This window comes from Lutzomyia longipalpis, chromosome 4, assembly GCF_024334085.1.
Source record: "Lutzomyia longipalpis isolate SR_M1_2022 chromosome 4, ASM2433408v1".
Classification (NCBI taxonomy): Eukaryota; Metazoa; Arthropoda; class Insecta; order Diptera; family Psychodidae; genus Lutzomyia; species Lutzomyia longipalpis.
Window position 1 is genome coordinate 6,583,035 of NC_074710.1, and position 22,918 is coordinate 6,605,952.

At 35.5% G+C, this 22,918-nt stretch overlaps 3 protein-coding genes across 3 annotated transcripts; 1 reads left to right on the plus strand and 2 right to left on the minus strand.

Moving 5' to 3' along the window:
- Window positions 1–960: 960 nt before the first annotated feature.
- On the minus strand, window positions 961–1,927 carry LOC129795921 (chymotrypsin-2-like). Its single transcript, XM_055837471.1, has 2 exons — window positions 1,843–1,927; window positions 961–1,764 (listed from the first exon to the last, which is right to left on the minus strand). Exons 1-2 carry the CDS (start codon window positions 1,898–1,900, stop codon window positions 1,040–1,042), a joined length of 783 nt encoding a protein of 260 aa, XP_055693446.1. The 5' UTR covers window positions 1,901–1,927; the 3' UTR covers window positions 961–1,039.
- Window positions 1,928–4,634: 2,707 nt separating this feature from the next.
- LOC129794484 (trypsin alpha-3-like) lies at window positions 4,635–6,027 on the minus strand. Its single transcript, XM_055835235.1, has 3 exons — window positions 6,003–6,027; window positions 4,846–5,430; window positions 4,635–4,762 (listed from the first exon to the last, which is right to left on the minus strand). The coding sequence occupies exons 1-3, from the start codon at window positions 6,025–6,027 to the stop codon at window positions 4,635–4,637; spliced, it is 738 nt and encodes a 245-aa protein (XP_055691210.1).
- Window positions 6,028–18,534: 12,507 nt separating this feature from the next.
- Window positions 18,535–21,411, plus strand: LOC129795922 (sodium-coupled monocarboxylate transporter 2-like). Its single transcript, XM_055837472.1, has 3 exons — window positions 18,535–19,329; window positions 19,846–20,473; window positions 20,590–21,411. The coding sequence occupies exons 1-3, from the start codon at window positions 18,623–18,625 to the stop codon at window positions 21,001–21,003; spliced, it is 1,749 nt and encodes a 582-aa protein (XP_055693447.1). The 5' UTR covers window positions 18,535–18,622; the 3' UTR covers window positions 21,004–21,411.
- Window positions 21,412–22,918: the final 1,507 nt, after the last annotated feature.

A 22,918-nucleotide genomic window follows, 5' to 3' on the forward strand; every position in this document is an offset into this window, starting at 1 on the left:
ATGGGGTTAACCTCCTTGGGAGTGAGATCCCTTTTTATGAACCTGGAGGTGAATATTCCCATATAAAAGCATTGGAGTTACGAACCTTTCACGAAATTTGACGAACGATGTTACGAACTTTTATTTTTTGTGTATATTTATTTTAAATTTAAATTATGTCTTTTCTCTTCTCTCTATCTTCAAATTTTGTTCGTATTTCTCCTCTCTTTGATTTCCACTTGTTTTCTGTTTGTTTTTCGTTCGTCTCCACTCTCGTTTTCGCGTTGGAAAAAATTCGAATCAAGGAAAAAGGTAAGTAGATATTCTTTAAATTTATTAACATCTTGCGACGATCTGAAAGTTTATCAAGTCATATCATTCATTTTCTTAAAAGCGATTTAGAGTAGCTTCAATACTTGATTTCTTATCATTAGATCCATCAATCTTCATTGTTGGTAATTATAACATTGAGGCGTACAACCTTATCAAAAATTAATGCTACGGACTACGGAGTTTCAAAATAATTTTCATGAACGGATACCTTTGCGGGGAAATTCAGTGGGCTACAGAAGAATTAAGGGGGTTCTCTTGGACGAATCTTTGGTATTGATACATTTAAATGTTTTAATTTTTCTTGGGATTTGTCTTATAAGTAGTTTTTCCGATATTGATCAGATGTGAAGTCTATTTATTGAAGAGTAACGAAATCACCTTTCGCCATCTTAGATGCAACGCCATCTTGTAATTTTCCGACATTTTTCATAGAACTACCTTTAAACACAAAAATAGGTTTTTCTCAGGATCTACTGAATGGATTTTGATGGAGTTAGAAGCAAATGAAAGAGGAAATATCAATGCAGGCTTTACTGGAACAGAATTTTGAATTTTCATTCTGGGGTTGAGAAAAGTGGAAAATTATGATTTTTGTTAAACATTTTTATACGAACGGCTCGTCATAGTCGGAGCTATATCAGTCATTGATAAAATATATTAAAAGCAATTTTATTGTACTTGAAGAGACGATGTTTAACAGAATGCAAAAGTCTTTTGATGCTGGAATTTATCCGGTGTGGCCAACGAGCCAGGCGCGGTGAGAAGACACACGAGCAAAGTTATCAGGGAAGCCCTGAGCGCATGGGATACCCCAGGAAACAACACCAATGGCAGTGTTGCCGACAAAGAGGGCAGATCCGGAGTCACCGTTGCACATGCCCTGGCCAGCTTGGGTGAAGGTACAGATGGTGTTGTCGTGGACAAAGTTAGCATTGCCAGCGCTGTGGCGACTGCGGCAGTCAGCATTGGTGAGGGTGAACACATTGAGCCACTGAAGGTGGTTGGCAAGGGGCAAGTTAGCTCCAATACGTCCCCATCCGGCAGCAGTAGCCTGAACGCCACCACCAACAAAGTCAGCTCCCATTTGAAGAGCATTGACGGTACCGGAGAAGGTCATTGTGTCGCGTGTCTGGAGGCAGGAGATGTCATTCTGCAGGCTGCTACCAACATAGTTGGGATGATTTACAACAGCGCTTGTGAAGACATTGGTTCCACCGCTGTTGAGAAGGAGACCTCCAACAACAATCCACGTATTAGCAGGTGTGCGATTGATTGTGCAGTGAGCAGCTGAAACAACCCAGCGGGTGTTGACGATGAATCCACCGCAGAAGTGGGAGTTAGCAGTAGATCTCAGAGAAGCCATATGAGGGAACTGTCCTGCAGCAGCATTCTGTCCACCAACAATGAAACCCTCCCAATTGGCAGCCCAATCATCATCTGGAGCTTCCAGAGCTGTTTAAAAGAAAAAAAAACGTTAGCAAATTTTTAAATCTTAAAAAACATTCAGTTTTATATGTAAAGACTACTTACTCCTGGAGAAAACTCCAACACTGCACAACAGTACAACAAGGCAGACCTGACGAATCATCTTCTAGCTTCAAAATCAAACTGACTAACCGTCTCGGAAAAACTTTCTCCTTTTATATGAAACCATGTTTGGGTTTTGAAATTAAAAAAAATTATCTAATCATTTAACCTTTTAGCTCCCATTGAAAACTGATAGAGACGAAAGTATATTTTCAGTTTTTTGGGGTTTTCCACCTTTATTCTCAGTTGCGAAACTCATTCGACATCAACTTTCGGCAGAGATGGTTGTAAATCATATAAATGAATGGCTGGGGTTTTTCAGCTCTACTATTTTCGCATTTGGTTTCCTTACAAATGATTTTAATCAAAGACCTGGCGTGAGAATGAACGTACTTTTTGAATTGATTGTGATAGTACCTAAGCCTATGATATGGTTGCTACTGATACAGAAGCTTCGAAGTTTACTTTACCAGTTAGATCTGGAACTCTTAGTAAAAGATTGCAGGAGCTTTTTCGAAAAGCTTTTTGGTCATAAACTCTTCAAATATTCGCGCTAAAAAGAACTTTATCCAGCAAGTTTGTAAAGTTTTTTTTTGTCTTCTAAATTCATGTTTTGAATTTATAAAATTTGGTAAAGTATGATTTAATTTAGAACTCTTAACTAAATTATTCCTCAGGTAATTAGTTGGTAAACCACAATCGTGGCATACCAAGTATTATCATTTTCAATTACTACTCGTTACTATTAAAAACAGAACAACCTTTGTGTTTTTTTTAGCTGTGATTCTTTCTTGAAAGAAGCACAGCTTCTGTGTACACTCTAAAATGCAAAGTCGTCAGATCGGGCTCAAACTTGGGATGAGCACGAATTAGGGTCCCCACATTCCAAAAAACGTATGCGCCAAAAATGTGTCCGGCCGGCCGGCCGGCCGGCTGGCCGGCCGGCCGGAATATAACGCTAAATTGTGAGAGAATGGTAATAGATAGAAACTTGCGGTCAACGGCAAAGTTCATATATCGGGTGGAAGACATCCGATTATGACGTCAGATCCGACCCCCCACCCCCCCGTCCGCCATTTTGAATAACCCCCAAATTTTGTTTTCGCTATATCTCAGTCACTATTATAGCTAGAGGTCTGAAATTTTGATATGTTGTAGGGGCCATCAAGACCTTTCCAACGATACCTCATTTTCGAAAATCGGCCAAGCCGTTTAGCCAATATGGCCGCCACAATTTTTCATCGAAAATCGGCCATAACTCGAGAACGGCTTGACCGATTTTGATCAACTCGGGCTCAAATGAAAGATATTAATGAGCCCTACAACTGCTCGGAACATTGCAAGTTCAAAAAATGACCGCAAGTGGCGCTAAAATCGAAAACAAAATTTTCGATGAGTTTTCGATGAATATCTCGAGCACCGCTTTATAGAATTGCTTCAAATTTTTATATGTTATAGCTGGCTATAATATCTTTTATCATGCCAAAAATGAAGAAAATCTATGTAGCCGTTTCGGAGATATCGCGTTTCAAAGTTAACATGTCATATCTTGAGTTGTATAAAACCAGTATAAATATATATGTATAAACATATATATACATATATAAAAGTAAAGTAAAATATATATAAATGCATAGATATATACATTATATATACATATAAAAATGCAAAGATAAATATTAAATATAGCATGGATGGAACAGTATAAAGCGAAAGAACGGTAAGTAAAACTTACGGGCTGTGATTCTTTCTTTGTCAGTGAAATGTGAAGATGGCTGAAAATTGAAGATGGGCAAATTTTGAGGAGAGAATTACTCGTGAGCCGAATCACAGCCAACGCCCGCCACGATTAAGGATTTCTTTAAAATTTCTGCGCGTTGGCTGTGATTCGGCTCGCGAGTAATTCTCTCCTCAAAATTTGCCCATCTTCAATTTTCAGCCATCTTCACATTTCACTGACAAAGAAAGAATCACAGCCCGTAAGTTTTACTTACCGTTCTTTCGCTTTATACTGTTCCATCCATGCTATATTTTTCATTACTTCCTCTTTATTATTTTGTAAAATTTTGCATTTATTTTCTGTTTTTGTAAATTATGTTTTTTTTTCCTTATTAACTTTTTTTAATTTTTTTTATTTTGAACTAAAAATATTAATCTTTGAACATAATATAAATTGACAGAATTTATTGAAAGGTAATTTAATCATTGAATATTACTTAAAAATATGTAGAATTATATTGTTTAAAAAAAAATTTATGAAAAACTAAAAAAAAACTTTCTTTTTCCTAATACGTTAAGAAATATTGTTGAAAAAAAAATACATTTCTTAAATTACAAATAAAGTGTTACGTTGAAAAAAAATAACCCGGCTGGACTATTAGTTTTTACTAATAATGCTATTACATGGGCTCTCCGAGTGTACTGCTACGTAAGGACCCTTCAAGTACTTAAAAATAACAACACTAAAATAAATTTTTACAATTTATTTTTAAAAGTTTTTATTTTTTGAAGAAATAGTCTTCTTTTCTCTTCCTCTTATCATTTTTTAAAAATTCTCAAAATAATTTAAAAAAATTTTAATTATGAAAAGAATTATTTATTTTTCTTTTTTTTTCAGTTTATTTTACACTTTTTAGACATCCAGGAATTTTTTTAAGACTCTTAAGCCTTTTTATTATACAGACTCGTGCCAAAAAAAGTGTTTCACTTTTTAAAAGAAACAATCCAATTTTAAATGCTCAACAGCAAATGGCGTTGCAAATTCATTCCATTGGGACTGGAAGTTTTAATGCATCTCAAAATTGAGCCAGAATCCAATTTCTGTGCGACGAGACACGATCAAAGACATCAGGAAAGCCTCGAGCACATGCAACGCCCCAGGAGACGATGCCAATGCAGGAATTTCCAACAGCAAGTGGGCCACCTGAGGAAAGATTAATTTTAAGTTTTTTTTGTTTTTAATTATTTTTTGCTCTTGAAATGAATTTATTTTTCTTCGATGCTCACCTGAATCCCCCATGCAGGTTCCACGGCCATTGACGCCATGCGTGCAAATTTTGTGGCTAAAGATGCGTCCCCCATTAGATCCATGAGCACTGGCGCAATTGGGATTGCTTATAGTTTGAACCTGGAGGAATTGTAGGGTATTGGCTGCACTTCCGGGGTGCGATGTCTGCCCCCATCCGGTAACCACGGCATTCACGCCACCGCCGAGATGTGTGGAACTGAGACCAATGGGACGAATTGTGCTGGTCTGACTCATTGTACTCGAAGACAGCAACACAGACACATCAAAGGCCAATGTGTTGGCATTGAATTGCCCATGATTGACGATGCGGGAGGTCCCAAAACGCGTACCACCCGTAACGCGAGAATGCGCCCCTGCAATGATGAAGGTATTTCCAGTTGTACGGCCACGTGTGCAATGGGCTGCAGACACAACCCAGCGGGTGTTGACTAAGAAACCACCACAAAAGTGGGCGTTATTGGCATTTCTCAGGGAAATTTGGTACGGGAATTGTCCCGGAGAAGCTGTTGACCCGCCAACAATTCTTCCTTCCCATTCCTCAAAAATCAATGGTGCGGGAATTTCTGGAAGAAATGAGAAATTTTGAGGAAGATTTTATTAAAAAAAAAAAAATTAAAGGAGTTTAGTCAATTTATGGTTAAATATTCTTATTATACAAATATTACGAAATGTGATGAAAAAATATGAGTTTAAATTTGGCGCGCATTCGAGGAGAGATATTAGGGAAGATGGTGAATACGAATGGTGAAGAAGGGAAATGTGGGGAAAAGAGACATTTATGGCGGTAAAAACGAAAGGTGGAATAAGGAAGGCAACAAGAATGAAGGTAAAAAGATTTTGTTCCGGAAAAAGTGTTAATTTATTAATTAATGTTTTTTCGTAAACACTAACAAGTTTTTAAAAATAAGACGAAAAAATATAGAAGGGATTTATAAAACGCAAAAAGTGTTGAAGAAAGTTCTCACAATTTTCCGAATTATTCCTTTAGATCCTTTACAATATTTTCTATGTCTAAATAATAATTTTAAATCTGTATTAGAAAGCTTTTTTATACTTACTAGCACCAAATGTGGCACCCACAAGAACAAGAAGAAGGAAAACTTTCATCTTTGCTTCACACACTTGACTAACTCACTTAGAGCTTCGCAAATTGATGGCATTCTGCCGTCGAGCCTCCATCTTATATACCAACGCAGCTCCAATCGATGGATTTGCAAATCGAATTTAATCTCTACGCGCCATAATAAATTTGCAATGAAAAAAAAATAATCTCATCTAATCGTGAAAATTGTAAATTTTCAAAACAAATCCATTCTAGATAAGGAGTTGGGGTTTTTTTGCAGTCAGACATTTCTAGAGACCCCATGTGAAGCCATTTACGACATGAGATAAAAGTTGGCGGGAAAAACCATCGTAGCTTTTTCCTTTTCCAAAAATAGCTAAAAGACTGATTAATCACCGCGCGGGAGCAATAAATACACACCTGATTGCTCTATCGGGGGATACACGGAGATTACACGGCGCCAAGATAACCCCCCAGAGTGGGTGTGTGGGGAATTGAAACTCCTTCCGGGGGAGTAGTAAAATTTTAAAGCATTTCCGGATAAGCTCTTGCGGGGATTATGGAAAGCTTTAATGTTGGGGAATTGATTTGATTTAAAGGGATTTATTTACGCACAAAAGCTCCGCATAAATGACTTAAAAAGATACAGAAGAACATTATCATGATAATTTCTATTACAATAAGAGTTTATTAAAAATATTAGGGGAGAACGGGGCAAAAAAGTCACATTAAGGGTTTGGAAAAAGCTCAAAATGTAATATTTTCCCACTATTTAGCTGGGTAATATGATAGAAAACATAAAACATAAATGCATTCATAATACTTTATTCATTTTATTTATTTATGTGTTTTTTTTGTTGAACAAATATTATTTAATTACACTTTAAACTTTATTAAACGCCTGATACATATATAGTAAAAGCTTTTGATACTTATACATAATTATACATTAAAGAAGCGCAAACTTCCATTGGAGAGACTTATTTTTTTTAAAAATCTCCTAATAATATTTGAGCTTTTTCCCTAAATTGCCCTTTACTACATATAAGACAAAGAAAATTTAGTAGGCGCCAATGTAGGTTATATAGCATTGCAAAAAGCTCCCAAATTCGATAGAGTGTGGGAGTGGATGCTCCCATGTGGAGTTTGGAATGCAATTTCAGTTCTGCCCATATTGGGTATCCATCTCACAGCATGAAGTACCTCCTCCAGCCCATCTCTTATACCCCACACTGCAAGTGACACTCGTGCAAATGTGTTTTAATTTGTGTGACTGACTAGTGTCCGTTTGGCATGTAACCACCCCCACCAGAGCGCCTCACCATGAGAGCTATGCAAATTCCAGAAACGAAACTCGAGGAATTGGCATGGAAATGGCCAAAAGTGGGCTTAGAAATTTGTCGAGTCCTCAATGTTGGTGGGAAGGTGGGAAAGTTGGATCCATTTGAAAAGTTTTCGATTCACATCCTACTGTAATATGTCCCATTCACACTTTTGGTCACTTTGATGGATGAATTGCAGGGAGGAGGGTCTCAAATTAGGCATTTTACGACGCGTAAGAAAGGCTTCTAAAAAAATCGACTCATTTAGTCTGCTGAAGAGAATTTATGAGCAAGAAAAGGAAGTTATGTAAGTAAAAGGAATTTTTTTTATGGACGTTATGTTTTAGTTTGAGTCAAATAATCCTTATTTTAACGATAAAAAAAATAAAAATATTTGGCTGGATCGGCAGAAAACCGGAAGTATTGGTGGAAAAGCGGAATTGGCAAAAAATTGTCGAAATCGGTAAAAAATCGTCAGGAAGATTTTTCCTTCCTGTTCATTTTAATTTATTCTTTTAACAAAATTTAATAAAAATTCAATTTAATGACAAAACATCCCCTCATCTTTAAATAATTTATAATTTAAGAGAATTAACGAAATTTTTCTACCCTTTGTGTGAAGTAATTTATTGGCAATGCCTGAAGAGACAATCGTGTGAGCTTTTTTTTGTGGGAGGGCTTTGTGTGGGTGGGAAAGTTGAGAGTTTTCGCACTGGTGCGCTATTTCAAATGAATAGCGGGGGACACTCGTGAGTGATAATAGTCCAACAATGGGGTAGTTGTTGCACAATGTAACACACAATAGGACATTGGGTGCCGAAAGCTCAGGCAAGAAGACGACGTGGTGGCGTTTGCGAAGCGGGGCTGGATAAAAAAGGTATAACAATAATCCAATGGAGGTGGGATGGGGCGCGGAATTTAAAAGCTCAACTTATGTGTAACAATACAAGGGGTGAGTTTAACACCAGTTGAAATGAAACTTTTCCATTTTGTGGTACTTTACACAATGAATTCCTCTCTACTTTTCCCCCATACAACTCATCTTCAACTTGTGCCTCACACCCCCATCCTACCCGCCTCAGGGTAGCCTATTCTACTCGTTCGTCTTACATTCGTAGTGAAGCTATATACCTACCCTCAGCCTCACATTCATTTATGTAATATAGCAAATAAAGAGAGAAACACTTGGAATTCTTCTTGCACCTTCATCGCGCAAGAAGTATTGTGTTGTATGGGGATGAAATAATTGAAAGAAAGTTGCAAGAGGTGTATACTTTGCTGTCATTACTTTCTCCTATGTTATTCAGCAACATAAATGGCTAATAACTCCAATGGTGACAATTTCACCAATTCACTCCATTTCGACTTTTTATTGCTGTGCAGTGCATGCCATTCTGATTCAACTTAAGGAAATTATTGTAAAAAAAATCAAAATAATGTTTTTACGTTGACTCACATCATTATAAATATTTCTAATTTTATTTGAGGGAGTTTTTTTTATTCTACTTTTGAGGGGTTTTAAGTAAGAATTTTAATTGATATTTACTTAGCACATTTCGGGCTTGCGAACTCCTCAGTAAACTTCCACAAAAAGTTTTTTTTTATTATTTTATTTCGATACACGGTGTAATAAATTACCCAGCTGGCCATGGTGTTGTGAATTTTTAAAATTTTTCTGTAGATTTTTTTTTGAAATTTGATCGATTTCCAAAAAATTATCAATTTTGAAAAGGTGATAAATGTATCTTTTCAAAACCGGTGGATTTTTCAAAATCGCTAGATCACAGCCTGAGATATAACCCTTTGAAATTTGCCCTAAAAAACACACCAATTTGGCTTGCCCGTAAACTTATGACGGGTAGTGTAGATATTTTTAGGAAAATATTTTTAAATAAATTCAATTAAGGGGGGTCTCTTGGGAAATCTGTTAGAATTTACACATTTTTAATGTTGTCATTTTCTTGGAGTTTTTCTTAAACTTGAATATCCGATTATGGTTACATTTGTAGCCTAGTTATTGAAGTGTAAGAAAATCACTTTTCGCCATTTTAGGTGCGACGCCATCTTGTGGTTTTCCGACTTTTCCGCAGAACTGCCCTAAAACACAAAGGTAGGTTTTTCTCAGGATCTACTAGACAGATTTTGATGGGGTAAAAAGCAAATGAAAGAGGAAATACCAATGCAGATTTTGATGTAGCGGAATTTTGAATTTCCGTTCTGGGGCTGAGAAAAGTGAAAAAACGTCAAAAATTTCTGAAAAAAGTCACATTTTTCCACTTTTCTCAGCCCCAGAGTGGAAATTCAAAATTCTGGTACATCAAAATCTGCATTGGTATTTCCTCTTTCATTTGCTTTTTACCCCATCAAAATCCATCCAGTAGATCCTGAGAAAAACCTACCTTTGTGTTTTGAGGAAAATCTCAAGATGGCGTCGCATCTAAGATGGCGGAAAGTGATTTTCTTACTCTTTAATGATAAGTCTTTAAATGTCACCAACACTTGAAAACCAAGTTTAAGAAAAACCTCAAGAAAAATTAAAATATTTAATTTCACCAGCTCTCAAAAGAGACCCCCCTTAATTTTAAAAGTCTCTAAAATTATTAATGGGAGTTATTGACTAACTAATGTACTTGCAAACATTTTTCAGTTTTTCTTACTCAACTAAATAGCTTTTTAATTTGCTAAATAAGGAGAGACCTACGTAAGTAAAAAAAACTCATTAAACAAATTATTTAATTTTTTAAAATATAATTTTTTAATAATTTTAAGACGTAACAAGAGCTCCAGCTAAATATGGTCTAGCTGGGTAAACTTTTCCTACACAATTTATTACATGTGATGTAAAAAATGTAATTTTAGAGTATTGTACCGATTTCCGACGTATGAACAGCTCAATCCCTCAATGAACAGCTTTGTCATATAATATCAACGATGGGACTATTTTTCATCCCCAAACGGGTGACAATGTTTTTTTTTCACCATCCACAAAAAATATAAATTAAAAACCACATAGTTTATAAAGTTTTTAATCCATCATCCCCTGCAAATATTGTTACAAGTGGACACACAGAGATGTTTCTTTGTTGGAAGCAAAGTGAATTTCATGTGGTGTATTATGTATATTGCGAGACTTGGGCGTGGGACCGCAATTTAAATTGCTAAGCAAATAGGGGATGAAGCTTTGATGTGCAAATTTTTGGTGTTGCCAACATCCGACGAATTAAATGGCACTCTATATTTTGCAGAGATGCCTCGTCCTCTGACGTCCGAAAGGAGGGTGTGCTTTTGGTCAAACCCCTTTTTCCTGAAAAGTGCTGAAAGTGTTCATCGGTCTGTGCCTCTCTACTTTTTGCTAATGGATGAAATATTTCAATAACACAGAGACCTATATATATGGGATGTTTCCGACACGTATAGAAGGGTGGTTATTTTTTTCTAGTAATAAGAGGTGTGTGTGTAAATCCCCCTCGCTTTTCCTTTGCACTTCATTCTCCACACCATCATGAAAACTTTTTCCCCCCCATCTCCGTTTGATCTTCATTGATATGCAACATTCGCAATCGTGGGGAGCTTAAAAGCTTCACAGTTTTCATAAATTTTCCACCACTAACTTTCGTGTAAAATCATAAATATTCACACAAACGGCACCCCCACCAATTTATTCACTCTCAACATAACACACTGAAGCCCAATACAGGGATTTCCCTCTTCACCCCTTGTCCCCCAATAATCCACAACCTCTGACGAGAGGCAAAAAGCAGATAGAAAATATAATATTTTTCACCCATTGAAATATTTCCCAATATTGACGCTCCGCCACTCAAATTCCCAACAAAATGAATACAACACACACAATAAACATCAGTAATTTTTTTGTTGGACTTTTCCACATTCTTCGAGGGAAGTTTTTAATTAAATTACCAAAGTGTGTGGGGGTGGTGTTATTTAAATAAATATTATGCACACTAAATCCCCTGTCAATGAGAAGAGGATTTGGGGGAGTACACTCAAAGCTCTCGGCACAGAGCTTTTTCTTTTTGACATTTTCCCTAATTCTTTAGGATTGTCGTTGTTTTTGCACATGGCACATTTTCCACAAGCTTTTTCGTTTTTTTTTTATCATCCAATCTCGTTCTTCTTTCGGTGCGCTGTCGCCATGAGAAAATCAACTTTTGTGGATTTTCTTTCCTCAAGGAAAAGGGTGAAGAGGCAAAGTGCGACGAAGAAAAACATACCCAAGAAAGCTTCACTACATCAAGGCAGAGATGAGTTTCTCAAAAATTGTGTACAGTGCCTTATATTTTAGAGCTTGAAAAGTTCCTCTATAGGTGAAAATTTGTGATATATTTTAATGAAAAGGAGTCTATTTATTTTGAGGCTTCAATTTTGACTTGTTTCATTTTTTTATTTAGTGCATGAAGTATATGCATCACAGGAGCGTAATCAGACATCTATTTAAGGAAACTTTTTGCTTTCTTTTTCTCTACTTTTGCAGACATTAAAAATGGGTTAAACGGTGTTCTGACATTACTTTGTAAACATTTGACATTTCTCGATGTTAATTTTAAACGTTAGACGATTCTTTTTAAACGTTTAACAATTCTTATCAAGCATTTAACGTTTGTTTTAACTTGAAGCTTCTTTTCCAAACATCATGAATTAAAAGCTTTATTTTTCTTTTTTTAACGTTTAATGTTTCTTTTAAATATTTGTCGTTTTTTCTTGAATTTTTTCTAACGTTTGAAAATTAAATTTTCAATTTTTAGCATAAAAATATTTTCTTTTAACTTCTAAATAAAAGCATAAACTTCCCGAATTTATATGGGATGTGCTTTAACATCAGAACATCCGCAATCAAATATTTCTAACATTGTTTATGTACGAAAAGGCACAAAAGTGAATAGACTCCTTTAGAAATTGTTAAACAAAATTTATATTAAATTATTAAAATAATTAAAATTGATTTATTAAGCAAATATGTTTTAAAAAAATAGATAAAAAGTAATTGATTACGCGACTTTTCCGCGCGTAATTTGAATTCTCTCGATTCTCTCTGGAACAATTGTTGCGTGGCGCGTACACGCCAAACCACAACTTGTACCACCCTTGTGGTTTCTACTTTATTTTTGAGTGAGTTCATCACTCAAATATTGCAACGTTCCAATTCAAATATACAATGTTTTTTCTGCAACACCGCCAGAGTTCTAGAGTGGGTGGTGCTGAGCCATAAAAGAGCCCCTCAGTCACTTGTTAGTCATCGTGGTGGGTTATTTTTTTGTGTGTGTACCACGTTGGGTCCATGACACGATGTCAAATCAAAATGTGATGCTGGAATATTTTGAGGCACGTCCTCAACTTGCGCGGCTGATGCTCTTTTTTCTGGCAGTATCCGCTTGGTATCTGTGTTAGGGAGGAAATAAATGTTTCCCGTACGTGATTTTTCCTATTCGCGCATTTGTGCACATAAACCCCCCGATCCTGCTCCCCCACACACAAATTCGGTAATTTATTCAATTTTGAATCGCACGAATGCAATCCACAGGATACCCAGTTGGTGTTGAGATTTTTAGTAGTTGTATGATTTTTTTAGAGCTTTTTTTCTGTATATTAGTTTGTAAAATTAGGTATTCCTTTTGTGTGATTTTTTTGCTACTACGTACATTTTTTTTTGATGAATTTTGCTTGTTTTTAGGGTTCTTTATGTAATTACGAGAATGTAGAAAATTCTTTTAAAAAAATTCAAAAGAACACTAATTAACAAGAGAAAGTGATTTATTGAGGTATCTTTGATATATTTTTTAACGAAGAAATTAGTTTGAGAAAATTAAAGAAAAGAAAGCTTTGAAGCTCTATTTTCTCTAAGAAAAGCCACTTGAGTGACCTCGTAAGCTAATACATATTTTTTAAAAGACAAAAGGGTCAGATGGGATTGTTAAGTAATGTCAATTGACATGAAAAGAAGCACTTTAGCGATTAAAAAAGCCCACGGAAAGAGTATAATTTTTTTGTTGTTCAGCAGCAAAGGGTTCTCTTGTTCACAATTTCCTTCGAGATTCCCATCTTATTATTCCCTGCAAAGAAGAAATTCCAGCAGAGACAAAAAAATACATATTTCTTTTTCCTTTCGAACCTTCTTTGGGGGCTTTTTTCTCATGTCTCTCAGTATTTCAACATAAAGAATGCATTGAGGGTATTTTATGTTCTTCAAGTGGAAGCTTTGAAGTTAAGAAGATTCTTTTTTATTGTTCCCCGTAATTTTACATAACCCTTTTCCTTGCCATCCTCCACCCCCTATATTCTACATTCTACCCCATGATTTACAGAGGTTTTCTTCATTGCTAACAATGAAAACGCCTACCCCGTATCTAATTACATAATTTCTAAAATTTCCAAACCCTCCCCCAATAAAGAAGAAAAGTGTCTTGATGAGCTTTTTATTTGAAGGAGCTATATATACAGCAGCGTGTGGAAAGTCTTAGGAGATGCTTCGCTGTTACCCCTCCTTATTATAAGATATACAAGTGGATTCGTGAAGAATTGCGACGTATTTGACTCAATATTACCATTGGAACGTGATTAGAGTGTTGATTTGTGTATATTTTTTGGGGAGTGTTTTCTCTCCTTGCGCGAAGGGAGCTTCAACATTGAGTCATTTGCTCATTCATCGAAATTCCTCTGAAAAAGGAAAAGCTCCGTCATAATCAACAGCGTCACTCAAAGCTCTCTCAGCGAAAGTGTTTCGCAATTCGCAAATTTTTCTCACATCAATGAAAAGGGAGGAAGGAGCCCAAATCCGACCCTGTGTGATTTCTTTAAATTTATTGGCAAAGAAATTTAATCTTTTTTTGCGTAGACATGTTCATCGACCTGAGAATTATTTTTTGAATATATTGTTTTAACAAAATTTAATTCAATTTATTCTTAATGAAGAATTGGGTGGAATAGGTCGTCTTTAGGCTGTTCTCCCCTATTCGTTTTTGCGTATTTCTTTTTCATATTTCTCAATATAAATAACTGAATGGAGCTTTTAGGTTATCTATACATTATTTTCTACATTTTTTCTGACTCTTTATACTTCTCATATTCAATATTGTTCTGTAACCCTTATAAACAATGTTAGTTTCAAACCCTAACAAAAATATAATGAAAGCTCCTTTCATTTACTCTGACAGTCTATTAAAGAATTTAAACATTTTTTTTAAATATAATTTCCAATGGAGTCTATTCATTCTTAATAATTCTTTTGATCAAAACTTTAATAAACAAATAATTTTGATAAAAGAAAATTATGTTAATTTTTGAAGTCGAGAAGCTATTTTTAAATTTCTATTCCCAAAAATATTTAGTAATTTATTCCAAAAGGTTCTTCAAGAATTTAAAAAATTCAAACGCAACGAATAGTTGAATTGAAGTAAATTCTCCATTGAATTGCAATTGATATTCCAAAATAGCATTGTATACCGGTGAAGATGGGATTCTTTTATCTAATATCAAACAATATATTGGAATTTTGAATAACTTCAAACACGGGAAGAGCGAGATATCAAAAATGGGAACAACCCCCAATGGAATGCCTCATGAAGCGCTTGAATAATTCAACACACTCAGGGGTTCATATTTATTCAATCACCAGGCGCCTCCATTGTCTTCGGTTCCGCCCTTTTTTTGCATCATTCGTCCCTTTTTTGCATAAGATTTTTCCATGTGTGTTGAGTGATTTATGTTGAATATATATGCTTGTATTCATGCCTCCCATTATTGCATATTATTTCACACAGTGAGAAACACATGGGTGAATTCAATAAAAGTTAATATTTCTCCTGAGTTGAGGGTGTAGATAGGTGGTGTATGTTCATCTGAATATTTTAATATCAATACCAATTTCCCTTTTTCACTTTTCATCACTTTTTTTTGGGGATTTTCTACTAATCCGAACATTTTTTTTTACAGAATGAGCTTTAAGCTGCAGATTTAACTCAATTTGAATTAAATTTGTAGAAGGATTTTTTTTTGCATTTTCTCATAGTGTTATCTTGAAAAGGAGGTTATTCACTTTTATTTGTGTTGTGATTTTATGTGAAGATACATGTTGGATAAGAAATATCACTAAAAAAATTTTATAAAGGGTTTAAAGAGAACACTTAAGAATCAAATTGACTTTCTTCTTTACATTTACATTAGAAAATATTAAAGCCACACCTCTTAGAACTTATTTTTCCTTAAAATGCTTAAAGCATATGCATTTATGGTTGATTTTATTATTGATAATCTATATTTCATACTATTATTAAAAAAAATATTGTCAACAAATGTAATGTCATATTATGTTAACAAAGAGAATTGAGATACAATGGAGGCATGGCTTTTGGCCTTCTAAGAGTGCGTAGGTGAATCTTCCCGAGCTTTTCAGCATTTTTAAAAGGGCATAAAGCATATGCGTCAATGATTCGATCAATTTTGCCATCGACTGATATTAAATAATTAATAATAATCATTCATTTGAAGCAATGATGCATATGTTTCATAGGGGAAATGAGATATAATAATAGCAAGAACAAAAGTGAATAGACTCCTTTTCTTTTCTCTTTATGACTACATTTTATTCGCTATATAGTTTACAATTTTCCTCAGATATCGTTTTTCAGTATATTGTGCAAAGCTCAATTTTCTTCAAATTCTTTCTCCAAGAGAATTCTCTGCATACGTCTTTAAGAAGGGCGGCGAATCCTTCACATGCATTCATGCTTGAAATACAATTCAAATCCCATTTTATATGATATTCCATCCGTAAGATGAGAATGGCTTTACTTTTGCGCGAGAGCATGCACATAGCATTCGATTTCCATGTCAATTTGAAATATAAGTGTCATTGGATATTTTCCATCTTGATTCGATTTTCCACGCTTTTCTCCTTCACCAACAATTTGCCAACGTGTGGGGGAGTTTTGGGTGTGGAGGATGGGGGATTTCAGAGAGCGGTGTCCCCATGTTCATCCCCTTTAGCACGAGATCATCGCATTGAAAAATATATGAAGGTTAGTTTTCGTTGAAAATTGCCGAATTTATCAAACAATGTTGAAAGAAATGAATTTGTGATCGTAACGTTGGGTCACCAATCAAAAATTCCAATCAACATTGCGCGTTGCAGCATCCCAATTGAAGATGCTTCACTAAGCATCATTGGATTTTTTTTATTCGCCATTCAACCCCAGCATTTCCTCCTCCCGTTCCCCATAAAAAGATTTATAGTTCATCGTTTTATTTGCTTTTTTTCTGGGATGTATCAAGTTTTTTGGGAAAACACGCGCTCTCTTCAAAATGAATACACTTTTGCACTGGATGTGAAGGCCCTTTTTGGTGTGTTGCTCTGATGTTTGGAAGGCAAACACCCCATTGAAGTTCTCTATTGTAAAATGGTCTTCGCACCAGGCCAAGCTCGACATGCCCTTGTATCAAAGAAACAAATGGCTGATGGATGTAGCACAGTGTGAGACTACATTCATGCACACATCTACCTAACACCCCCCCCCCCCCCATGGCAAATGAATTCTGGCGCACGTTTTCAAGAGTTCCATATACATAAAGGGGTAAAAATGAAAAGCTCGCGTACGAATTGGTTGTAGAGCCCCAGGCGCGTTGTACAGCGAGGGATTGAGTGTGTGTGTGTGTGTGTGCGAAAAAGCACGCGGAAACACCAGGTGATGGCTAAAAAGAGTGTCCAGGTGATGGAAACAATTAAAGCAAGCACCAATTTCATCTCATAGCAGAGTGATGTAAACCATCCTTTGCTAAAAATATAAATTTAATAGAAGAAAGCACAAAATTTAAAACACTCATTGTCAGACGTTATGAAGAATTATCTTTGAGAAAGTAAAAGATAATATTCTTTTTGTACATTGATTTATTCATTTAAAAAACTTTCAGTTTTGTGCCTAAAAGGTATATTTTGGGTGGATTTTCGCCTTCAAAATAATTATTTGTTTAAGCTGTTATTTATTTTGTAGAGAAGTTAAGGGTTTAATTTAAAGTTTCGCTAACACGAAAAGAAGGTGAGCCAGAAAATTTAAATGGTCATAAGAGACAGCTTAATCGTTCGACAAATTTTTCTTTCAGTTTAGAAGTTTTCTTTCTGATATTTTCTAAAAGTTTTTCTGCTCTCCTTTCTACAATTTTCCAGACATCAGAATTTAATACTTTTCATACTTTATTTCTACTTTTTCTAATCTTAATAATTTTTCTAATTTTTATGCTATATTTTTTTTGTACTGCCTACAAATTTTCTTTTTTTTCTGCTGTTCCAAAATCTCTTCTGTTTTCCTGTTCCAAATTTTCTATTCTTTCAGCACATTTTCTATGCTTTTTCCTATTTATCTGTGATTCTTTGTTGTTTCTGTATCAAATTTTCTGCTTGTTTTTATTAAAATTGTTTTTCTTTTTGTCCTGATTCAGAAAATTTTCTTTATCTTCTTAAAATTTTACTACTTTAAAAAAATCCAACTTTTACTTTTTCCATTCAAGTTACCATCTGCAGTGAATCATGATTCAATTTTCCTTTCAAACTCTGCTTTTCTCCTTTCAAAATTTTCTTATTTTTTTCAAAATTTCTACCAGCATATGCTTGTTTTCTTTACTTTTTCTCACTTAAATGTTTTCCATTGTTTTTTGTTCTAATTTTTACCGTTTTCTTGTCTAAAAAGTCTTAAGTCTACTTCCTTGCATTTCATTCTCTAACATTTTTTGTGATTATTTCAAATTTTGAGCTTTAATTTTTTTGTGAATTTTCTTCTTTAAGTTTTCCTGATTTTCCTTCTGAAAATTTGCTTCCTTCGGCTTAAACAGGTTTTTTAAACATATTTTTTGCTTCGTCTTTCCATATTGCTCTAAAATTTTCTTTTCCTGCTATGTATGTATATATTTTTCTGCTATTCCTGCTACAATATTATTTTTATTCCATATTTTACTATTTTATCTCAACAAATTCTCATCGGAAAACTCACTCCAAAAAATGTTTTTTCGAGCCCTAAAATAGAGATCACAAATACGGAGTATATGTAGTTACCGTAAATACATATAAATAAGATTCTCCCCCACCTGGATTGTCGCGGACGCAAAAAGTGAGTAAATGAACGTAAAAAAATTCTGTATTTTTCCCAATAAAATGTCTGGCGGAAGATGCAACAATATCGCAAACAAAAATGTAAAGAAGCTTCAATTCTACGAAGATACCGCGTCACGTGCGATGGTATTGCGTACTTTTGCACCTTTATACGGCTGCTAGGGATGGGGTACGAGAGATAAACTAAGTAAGTGAGACTGTGCCTGGAAGTCATCAGTATCAATCAACCGCTGAGTGGGTGAAGTCGTGCAAAGATGACAACGCATCACAGTGAATTGCTTGAAGATAAGAGATTCGGGGTGTTGGACTACATCATCCTGACCACAGCTCTCTGCCTCTCCACCCTCATTGGGGTCTTCTACGGGTTCATTTCCAAACGGAAGCAGAACAATGCGGAGGAGTACCTGCTGGGGAGTCAACAGATGAAGATTCTTCCTGTTTCCATGTCCCTCGTCGTTACCTTTGTGTCTGGGATCACAATGTTGGGTGTCCCAGCGGAGATGTATGCCTTTGGGACACAATTTGCCATGGCGGTGATCTGCATGGGGCTCACGGGTGTCTTCCTGTACAAAGTCCTCCTGCCACTCTTCTGTGATCTCCAAATGCCATCAACATTCACATACCTCGAACGGCGCTTTGGCAATAGCTCACGCGTGATGGCGAGTGTGGTGTACACGGTCTTCGTGATTATCACCACCCCCATTCACATCTACGTACCCGCATTGGCATTCAATCAAGTCTCAGGCGTTAGTATTCATGTGATTGCTCCAGTTATTTGTGCTGTGTGCATTTTTTACACCCTCTTCGGGGGGATGAGGGCTATCTGCTGGGCAGATACCATCCAATTCACCACAATTCTCGTGGCAACGGTTACTATTTCAATTCTCGGCCTGAGACTCACTGGAGGCTTTTCAGGAGTCTGGGAAGCAGCCTCCAGAGGGGATCGTCTTCAATTTTTCACGTAAGTCTTTGAAATTTCTTCAATTTTTCTTATAATACAGTGATGGTCATTTAAAATGTTCTTTTTTGGCTTTGAAAGTACAAAAGTAGCATAAAAAGATTTTATTTTAATTAAAAATCGAACAAATTCGGTATAAGAAAGAATTTTATAGGTTCTTTAGCCAAATAAGAAGTTCGGTTGAAAATTAACTTTTCTTGAAAATTTTCAAAGCAAACTTCACTAATATTTCAAAAATTAATTAATATTCTACGTTAACCCTTTAATACCCATTGAATTAAATTAAATTAATGATTTATAATAATTTTTATTTCTACAAAAATTAAATGGAAATCGTTACAAGAAGAATTTCCTTCCTGCGAATATTTCTTTGGGCTCTCATTAATGTTCCTTGAGATTTTTTTACGCAGAAAAATTAAAACAATCAGTGAACGCGAATAGACTGTGGGCAGAATCAAGTTAAAATTTTCTCCAAAAAAAAAACATTTTTGAACTTGAATTTTTCCTTCTCTTCCGCAGAATGGATCCAGATCCGTTGATTCGTCAATCCTTCTGGAGTGTCCTCTTCGGTATTACCTTCCTCTTCACCTACACAATTGGTCTCAATCAAACAACAATCCAGAGGTGCCTTGCTGTACCCGACATCAATGCTGCTCGTCGTTGTGCCTTCTTGGCGACAATTGGAATAATTTTTCAATTCATTATTTGCGCCTTTATTGGTCTCATTGCGTACGCCTTGTACGAAAGCTGTGACCCATCGAGTGTGGGAATTATTAAGAAAGTCGATCAAATTATTCCTTATTTTGTAATGGATGTGGGTTCGGCAATCCCTGGACTTCCGGGACTCTTTATTGCTGCAATCTTCTCATCAGCAATGTCCACAATGGCGGGATGTTTGAACTCCCTAGCAGCTACGGTGTACGAAGATTTAGCCAAGAAATGCTTCCCGGAGATGAGTGAGAAGAAATCCAGCAATATTATGAAGATTATTGTGCTAATTGTGGGGATTATTGAGGTGGCACTTGTTTTTGTGGTTGAAAAAGTCAATGCCATCATGTACATCTACCACACTGTTTCGGGAATTACCACAGGACCTCTCCTTGGGCTCTTCCTGCTGGGAATGTTCATTCCAAAAGCCAATAATAAGGTGAGATTTTTTTCCTTATTTTTTCTTTATCAATTTTAGCTGTTATTCTTTCGTTTTCACATTTTCTTTGATCTTCATCTAAGTTTTGATCGATTTTTTTCGGATTTATCCTTCAGGGAGCTGTTGCAGGAGCAATTTGTTCCTTCTGCGTTCTCGGTGTAATGCTCATTGGAAGTCAGATGTTCGGCACCCCGACTGCACCACTTCCCTTCAGTACAGACGGATGTGATGCATCACTCTTGAATGTAACAGAACCCATTGTCTATCACATGGACCCAACCCCGAGCACCGTGCCGTGGTTCTTCCGCATCAGCACATGGTACAACACACCCATTGGGATTCTCTTGGTCTTCCTCGTTGGCATCCCTGTGAGTCTCCTCACGGGTGGATGTGATTTGGAGAATCAACGACTTCTTGTCCCATGGATGCGCAGTGAGGCGTACAGATTGTCTAGGAGAAACCAGAAGCTGCAAGAATTGGCTGTGATCACCGAAAAGTCTGAGCCTCTGCTCACGCAGAAACCTGCATAAACAGCACATGTAGCTTAAATATTTATTGACGCGCGAACGGCTGCGTCTGCTTGCCACGGCATGCCATCAGTTTGCTCTTAAAACAAACCTCATGAGATGGCATTACGAATGGGGGAGGTTGTCAGGTGCGCTCTGATGTTAAAGAACTCTTTTTTGGGAGTACGTCAATTTCATACCTACATTGAAATTATATATAGTTCTAAAGCTCATTTCATCTTCAACTGATTCTTGACATTTTCATCAATTAGATATTTTTTATAGAATTTTCTTGTAATTTTTCTGCAAAAAAGTGCTGGAAAAAATAAAATTTATAGTATTAGTGAAAGCTTAGAAAGTAGCATAAATTACCATAAATTGTTATATATAATCGCAATACATAAAATCAGAATAAATTCGTCTTATCTTCTATTTATTTCTTTTTACTATTAACTGAAAATAGAAATTGCGTAAAAGGAATTCTGAATAATTTGCGCGTGTTTCCGGTTGATACTAAAAATATATGTCTCATGCTCTATCTTACATTAATAGAGTTATTTATTTACCTACATTAGTGCCATTATTTTTTTCTTCTATTTACCTTTTATTTCAATAACATCTATTTTCCTGGAAAAAATAAGAATATTTATCTTCCCATTGATAAGACTAAATATTTGAGAGTTTTCTTCTTCTCTGGACCATCTGATCAAATATAATTCCGCAAGAAAGATCATTATAACGTTATTGCATTGAGTCATTGTTCGGAACTTTTGATTGAGAAAGAAACTAAACTTGAAAAGTTTTGTTTCTGCTTAAATATGAGTTTTGCTTTTAAATTTTATTTACGTCAATGGAATTCCAGGAAAAATGATCACTGATCGTTCTTTCTATTCGAATGTTTTCTTCGTTTTTTTACTGCTTTTACTATTTTAATGGAACAATGTTTTCTGTTTGAATATGCGGGATTCATATAAGGACAACTAATATGAACTTAATGATGGAACTGTTTGCCCTTTTTAATTAAGCTAGTTTGCCATTTCCTATCCTTAATGAAGCCTGCTCTATTCTTAATGAAGCCTGCTCTAACCTTAATGAAGCCTGCTGTATCCTTAAAGAAGCCTGCTGTATCCTTAATGAAGTCTGCTCTATCCTAAATGAAGCCTGCTGTATCCTTAATGAAGTCTGCTCTATCCTGAATGAAGCCTGCTCCATTTTTCATAGATGCTTCAGGAAATTCTTCATATTGTTATGCAGGATTAATAGAGCAGTTAACAATTTTTTCATAGTTCTTTACAGATCTTAGAAAGTCCGCTCTTTTGATTTATAAATCTTGTGCGTTCACTTCATAAATCCTGTACGTTTTCTCAGTGAATTCCTTAAAAAATCATTCAGAATTTATCAGGATTAATGAAATATTCATCCTCCATGGATTCTTCATAACGTAATTTAAGAATAATGAAGCCTGTTTCCATCCTTAATAAGTTCTTCATGAATCCTGCACGTATCCTGTGTGAATCCTTCGAGAATCAGTTCAGGATTGACTTAATTAATCATACATGCATCCACTCTTAAATTCCTTATAGGTTTAATGAAACCTGCAATTAATCCTTAATAAGTCTTTCGTACTTTCTGGATGAATCCTTTATGCATCCTTCGTGAACCTTTCAGAAATTAATGCAATATTAATCAGGATTAATGAAACATGCATTTGTCCTAAATTTTTCAGGACTTAATACAAGTAAAATGAAATCTCTGTATATCGTTTTATAAGTCTTTACTGCAACCTCCAACCTACCTTTCGGCCTGAAAGCGTTAAAGTTCCTCCCAAGGTGTACTCATCACATTACATGAGATGTGCTGCTATGTATGCAGTGAAGACAAGAACTTACAAGCGCAAAAGGTGGAAGTTGGCATAAGTTTTAGCGGAATATGTCGTGGA